General features: G+C 43.0%; 1 protein-coding gene across 1 annotated transcript in view; it reads left to right on the top strand.

Annotated features, from left to right (window-relative positions):
- Window positions 1-3,919: 3,919 nt before the first annotated feature.
- The window catches only part of JAKMIP2 (janus kinase and microtubule interacting protein 2), a 35,678-nt gene continuing 32,487 nt past the window's right edge, over window positions 3,920-7,110 (top strand). The window contains exon 1 of the mRNA XM_050905175.1: window positions 3,920-4,105. Coding sequence (XP_050761132.1) covers window positions 3,977-4,105 — 129 coding nt within the window. The 5' untranslated portion in view covers window positions 3,920-3,976. The remainder of the gene's footprint in view (window positions 4,106-7,110) is intronic.

Genomic DNA, 7,110 nt, shown 5'->3' with positions numbered 1-7,110 from the left:
CTATGTTTAATTCAGAACGTGGTGCACTGTAAAGGCAGGTTTATGGAATGCTCCCAGCTTCGTGCTTGTGAGTTTATCCCCCAGCTTCTGATTTTCAAAACTTGACCGACATTCACAACTTCAGGATATTCTTCCAGTGGGGAGAAGTCGCAGGGCATTTTGTTGTTCAACTGTCCCTACATTTTTAAAATAGCAAATATACCCACTTTCTTTCCTAAATAACCTTATCTTTTCTGGATGTGACCCATACTTCCTGTAATGAATCTTCATTCTCTATCCTTGAGGCTTCCAGCTGTGTGTGGGGGGCTTTATCAGCTGGTCCCCTTCAGTGCGTGCACAGAGAAAGGCAGGAATGGCTGCTAGATAAGCCAGGAGACTCCCATGACCGTAAGGCAATCCTAGAGGTACAGTGTGGTCCTCTGTTTGCCCACAATGTGCATAATATTGATGTGCAGGCTTTGTGAGTAACAGAACATCCAAGGGCTCGAATGAGAGCAGGGCTACACCCTTACTGTGAGGGCACCTCGGCCCCGTGCTGAGAGGAGCCCTGTAGGACACTGATCTTCAAAAAGGTCTTGGGAGAGGTGAAAGCTGGAGAAGTGAGGGAATTTAACAGAGAAGTGCAAAGGCCTTTTTAGAAAGGAAATAGATAGATAAAGAAGCGAAAATGAAGATGAAGTGACTGACAGCATTCTGAGTTTTATAGATAAGTTTTGGTCAACGTTGGAGGCTACACACATTCATTGCTGACAGAGTAAAGCTCTGCAAATAGTGTTTTTTTCCAATTAACTGCAGGGTAACATCTTCTGGGGGTTATTCTGGAAGAGGAGATAAAAATGAAGGAGCCTGCTCTTTTTGCTCAATGGAGCATATGCATATGTATGTGTGTGTGTGTAGCTTCATATACACGTTGTATCTGCTGTAACATCAGCTCTATTAATGTATTCTAGGCCTAATATCATCCCCCTGGCATCCTGGGAAGTAGTTACTTTATCTCAATAATCAAAGAAGAATAGCACTAAAGGATGGAAGTGACCAGTTAGGCCCCTCTCACTTCTTTTTCCTCTGTGGTACTTTGTTTCCTCTGTGCCTTTCCTAGGCTCAGAAACACTTCTCTGTTTCTGTTAAAGCATTTTCCACTGTCAGGAATGTTTCCTGGAGCCCTTCTTGCAGGTAACAGAAATTTTGCCTCAGTTACTTTTTCTTTTTTCCCCTAATCCATCCCTACTTGATTACCTTTCAAAATTTCTCTCAGGGAAAACTGGAAAAGCCCGGCAACACTAGATCTGTGGCTGACTGCTGACTCCATGTCTGGAAAGAGGCAGCAGAAGTAATCACACAAACTCCCCAGTAAATAGCATCCAAGTCACATTTGGGCTATATGGCCCTGGTGCATTAGTAGAAGTTTCTGTTATCTCAGCACTATAGCATATCACCGCTGCCTCTAGAATGGCTTTGTATACAGATGCTAAACCTGTGTTTTACATCTGCAGAGAAAAAAAAAAAATGCCTGTTTGCGTAGCAAACAGGCATTTGTTAGGGAGTAAATTACCCTTTTGTAGAAGACTGAGAATGTGTTTTTTGCACCTCATTCTGGATTTTCCCTTTACTGTGTTCTTTTCCTAACTCAAGTGTGCATGCTCTGTTGCCATTTGACGTGAACTTTTTTGCTGCTGTTCCAGTCTGCGCTGTCCATATGCAGGGGCTGTTTGGGTAGCACCACAGCGTTCCTTCTGCAGGGTGATGATATCTGTAATTATCTGTTTTTATTCTTTCAAGCCTAAACATCCAAGGTATCTCATTCCTGAATGAAAACATTCATCTTTTATGAACTGCCGCTAGCCTCTGGGAGGCTGACCTGACAGCGGCTCATTGCGTGATGTCACACCGTATCCGTGACTGTAGGGCTGCCCTTGGTGCTGCGTGCCAGCTGCAGTGGTTATTGAAGTGTGCCGGTTGTGAGCGCGGCCTCAGCCAGCGAGAGCTGCCACGTGTGCTCAAAGCCTCTCGTGCTCTGTGCTGAAGAGGCCTCTGGGCCAGAGGAGTCTCTGAAAGTGCTTTCTGCTTTCAGGGTGGTTGAGGATCTTAAATGACACGGCAAAGAAGCATTTCTCCTATGCAGGAGATAATCTCCTGTGATTTTTTTAAATCTATTGTCCTTACTGCTTTGCTTATGTACTATTTTCTTTCTCAAAAGCCATCCTTTGCATGGTTAATCTGGTGAAAGTGTCCTCCTTTGCTCAAACCCAACAAGGCTTCATGAATTAGTATTCATCTGGCATTGACAGCCAAAGATTTCTGCTTTCTTGACCATTTCTGTCCCATCTGCCCTGATTTTTTTCCAAGCCAGCACTAAATCAGATCTGTATGTGCTGTGTGACATGATACATGACAAGAACAAGCCATTTTTATTAACTGCTTTCCAAAGTCCATTTTCTTTCTCAATCATCTGCATCTACAGCAGGCTCAGCTCTGATGTTGTACTGTTTCAGCCCTCGTGGTGAAAAAGTCCTCGTGTAACTAGCATGATTAGATCCTTTGTTACCAGTATTGAATATCAGGCACTGTGGGAAATATGGATCAGATCCTGCTCTCATTTGTAGCTGTATGTATACAATGCAATGCCAAGACTTCAGAGGTATTCTGCAGAGTAACTGGGAGCAGCGTAGGAAGCCCTGGGTGATATAGGACAGTGTTTTCACGATAGCAGGATCAGTATGGCAAAAAGAAGTGAGTCTGCTTTGTTCAGTTTACAATGACATTCTTTACTGAGGATTCTGCTATCATCTCAAAGGATGTGTGTCATTTCTGCAGGTTTCATGGATGTGGTAGGAATGTCAGAGAGACTGTGTGAACATGAATGTGGCACCATCTCAGTCCCTGCTCAGTGCTGAGACACATGGACACAGACATTTCTAGGGAGCTTATTAAATCCACGTTTATTTTGCGGGTAGACAGAATACCTCTTTATCCAAGGCTGTCAGTGCCAATAACCAAGACAAATGCTAAAAAAACCCAAAACACGTGCCCGCCCCCCCCACCCCCCCCCCACCCCAAACCCAAACCAAAAAACCCAATACGTATATGGGACAGAGGGACACTTGTGTTCTTGGTGATATGGAAAAACCCCTTGGCTTCGTGGTCTGTATATCTTGCTGATGTGCTTGGGTTTAAGCTTACCACATCACTTTGGCTTAGGACAGAATTTTCCCCCAAAAATTCGGTTGATGGAAAACATTGGTGGGATTTTTTTGCATTCCCTTGGAAATGGCAAAGGGGACAATTTCTAGTCTGATACAGGCTTTTGCATGTCGTTAGTTCTCTGCTTCTACAGAGACCCAGAATGCAGGCGAGGACTTCAGCACTTCCCCTTTCCTCCTGTGGCAGATTGTAGGTGTACTGTGGAAAGTCTTTGAGTTTGGCACAGGATCTTGGGGGGGATCAAGGGTTGGGAAGGGTAAGAGGAAGATATTCTTGGTAGATCCTTGAGACTAAAGTGCCTGCTTTGTGGTTACCTCAGACTGCAAGGCCTGGATTAAATGACCTGTCCTTTCTAGTCCTGTACTCTCAACAGCACCAATCCTTATGGTGAACAAACTCCTATCTTCATTGCAAGATGCCCCTTTCTGAGAACAGAAAAAGGGCATATATGGAATCTCCACTAGTACGCCAGACTTGCATACAGAAGCCTGATTGTGCTGGGATCTCCCTTGCAGGTTTTCAGACAAAGATTGCAGTGTTTGGAGAAGTGAGCTATCTCTTGTGTTCTGTAACCATGTGAGCTGTCATGCTGCAGTGTCCACTGACAAATAATAGTATGTCTTATTTCTCGCAGGGCTTCCAAAGCAGCTGAGTCCAGGACCTTAAGGAAAGTCACGCAGTAGGTGCTGAACTAACTGGCACTGAAAGGAACAGAAAAAGATGGCAGTCCGTATTTGAAATAATTAAACACGTGGACTCTCGCTGATAAGAAACCATGTCAAAAAAAGGACGTAGCAAGGGCGAAAAGCCTGAGGCACTGATTGTTGCCCTACAGGCTGCCAATGAGGAACTCAGGACCAAGCTAACAGACATTCAAATTGAGCTGCATCAGGAGAAATCTAAGGTGAGTGAGGGTTTGGTTTTAAATAACAGTGTCTGCGCTGAAGGAGAGAAACACATGGAAAAAATAGTATCACAGAAATCAATAGATGCAATGCAACTCTGTCCTAGAACAGTGGCCTGATTCTTTCCCCACATACAACATTTTCTTACTGTGGATGTCCTGCTGCTTCCATGGAAAAGACTCCTTTTTCCTGAGGTACAAGTTTAAGAAGCCTCTGGCCCTCAAATGGAGCATTATGTCTTTTGTAACATCTTTGGCCATATTCCATTTAGTGGGTTTCATCCTGTCCACTCAGTGTTTAGAAATTGTGTAGTGTTGCTGTTTTTTGAATGGCTGATATTTCAGCAAGACGTGCCCTTATTTCAAAGTTAAGTGAAGTATTCCTTAAATGTATAGCGTGACAATCCATGTCAACCCTTGTAATCCATCTACAATCCAAACTGTATTGTATACACTAGGGTGTATGTATACATTGTTTAAAGCTTGTTCAGGTACCAATGGTCTGCCAGAGTTACAGTCTCAGATATGTAAAGTTAGTCTAAAGCCACCTGAGTATCATGCATGCAGGGTATAGCCATGGCCCTATAGTATAGACGTACCTGTGAAGGTTTGAGGTGCCTCCCATATACTTTAGGAGCCTTTGGTACAACCTCAGGGCTGTGCACTGCAGCTTCAGCTCTTGCCTACATTTTCTGCTGAACTTTTCGCTCTGTTTTCCTGTATTGTCTATGCTAGGGCAGCCCTTGCGAAACACATAATATCTCTTTACACTACTACAGCTTTTGTAACATGTAGAAAGGTAATAGGCTGGGTGTTATCCAAGTATAAAATACTGGCTGTTGTTTTACACCTACTCTACACATACCCTGCCCGCATTCTATTAAAATCCTTGCAAGCAGCATCAGTTTTCCCACAGGTGATGCTGAAGTGGCTTTGAAAGAAGTGTACTTTTTGCTCTCCACAGTGTTGTTCCCTGTTCATTTAGAGATGCTTCTAGCGGCAAGCACAAATACGTCTGTGTTTTGTAGTCAGAGTACAGCTTTTGTGCAATAAACCCTTACATGGTAAGTGCTAAAGTTCCCTGAGCATGGGTGAGATTAAGGCAGTCTTCAGCTTTAGCAGTGTGTTCTTTATGAGCAGTGAAGATAACAAATGTCTGTTTAATAACTCCTGGTAAATTCCTACGAAGTCCACCTGCAGTCTGGTGGCAGCCACGTTTTCAAAGGATGGTGCCTAGTGATATATTGTTTTTCCAAATGGAATGTAATTGAAGTCTATCAACCTGGCTCTTTGATTCCTTCACAGATAAGCATGTATCCTGGGCAAATAAACCCAGAATGACTTGCCTCTAGCTTCCAAACCTGAATAACCACAAATCCTTCAGCCTCCAAGAGGTCTTTTTTGTAACTTATTTCTTTTAGGGACAGATGTTCATGCCAACATATCGAGGTTAATCATACTGGTAATCTCAGACAACTATTAGCCAGTATAGTGGAAGTTGGTTTGTATAATTTAGGAGAAGCTAAATGAAAGCAAGAATAGCCAGTTCTGTGTTATCTGATGTTCTGAGAATCTCTGGAGGCATTCTCCCTTCACCTGCCAGTGAGATTTATAGCCATTAATTTGCAGCCTTTTAAAATAGACAAGATTTGCAAGCTGCAACAAAGTGGACATCATCACTCTTTCAAACTCATTCTGCATCCTTTTCTTTCATAGATGGTCAATGACAGTCTTGGAAAGCAAAAATGTTTTTTGATTGTTTTGTTTTCCCTGCAAGCTTTGGCATTCATGTGTTGCACACAGGCAAGGCTTAGTTATTCTCTTAAGGAGCCACAGGCTGGCTGCCAGAAAACTGATGGCCCAGGGAGCTTCTGTAATGCTTTCCACTATATTCTGAGTCTTGCTGCTTTTGTTATCATTGCAGCTATGGAATTCCGATATGGAAGTTGCCAGTGCAGATTTTTGTTACTAGACATCACTTCAAGGATGGCCCAAAACAATGAGAGTTAAAAGAGTAGGAAAGTCTTGAAAACAAAACCAAAAAAAGCTTATCTGAAATATATTCAAATGTAACACCGGAAAGGAGGGGAGCAGAACATGAACAAAAGTATGAAATTGCTTGTGCGCTTCAGTACCTCTCGGGATGCCCATCCATAGATGCTCTCATCCATTCCTGTGACTAAATTGGACTGAGTGCTCAGGGTATTAAAGGAATTGTCATCATGGAGTAGTGGGGGGCTAAGAACTACAGTCTCAGAAAGTAGATTGCACTTCTGAATTGTTCTGCAGTTTGGGTTGAGAGAAGCAGACACCATTGCAAATTTTATTTTAATCTGGAATTCAGATTTTAGCTCTTTCCTCCTTTTTCCCTAGACGTAAGCAGCTTCAGATTGGACATCTTGGTACAACCTCATTTGTAAAATCAGGTTAGAAATAGGATGCCAAACTGGGCAGTCACCCACAACGTCAGAAGGAGCTTTAAGAAAGCGTTCATCCCACAAAGGGGTCAAACAAAGAGGATCTTTGGACTTTTCCCATCTCTGCTAGCAATAAGTTCACTCTACCAATGAATCCAAAGAGGGTAGAAACCTCTGGGCCATTGTGGTCTTTTATCGAACAGGTCTCTTTTTCATTACTTCAAATGTAATAATCTTTTTCCCACAAGGCCCTCATTCACTTTCCCTTTCTTCCCATCAGAATGGTACATCTACAAGTCAGCCTAACATCTGATGGTGTTTCAGTTTAATAAACTAGGCAGCCTGGAAACTAATAGCCATAAAACCAGGCATCCCAGAGCTTAGCTGGGGTTGTACTCAGGCCCTGGCTGAGTCTGCATTGTGCCGTTGTGGATACCCAAACTACTTTGTTGAAAGCTTAGATGTATCTTTCTATGTCATGCCAGAATGGATCACTTACAATAATTGCACCTTGTTTTGCAGTGCATTCAACTCCCTTTTTAATAAACAGGAAGAGATATGTTACAAGAAAGAAAGAGGGCATCAGGC

The sequence above is a fragment of the Gymnogyps californianus genome, chromosome 14, assembly GCF_018139145.2.
Source record: "Gymnogyps californianus isolate 813 chromosome 14, ASM1813914v2, whole genome shotgun sequence".
Taxonomy (NCBI): domain Eukaryota; kingdom Metazoa; phylum Chordata; class Aves; order Accipitriformes; family Cathartidae; genus Gymnogyps; species Gymnogyps californianus.
The sequence above is the reverse complement of the archived record's forward strand: the minus strand, read 5'-3'. Positions and strand labels throughout refer to the sequence as shown.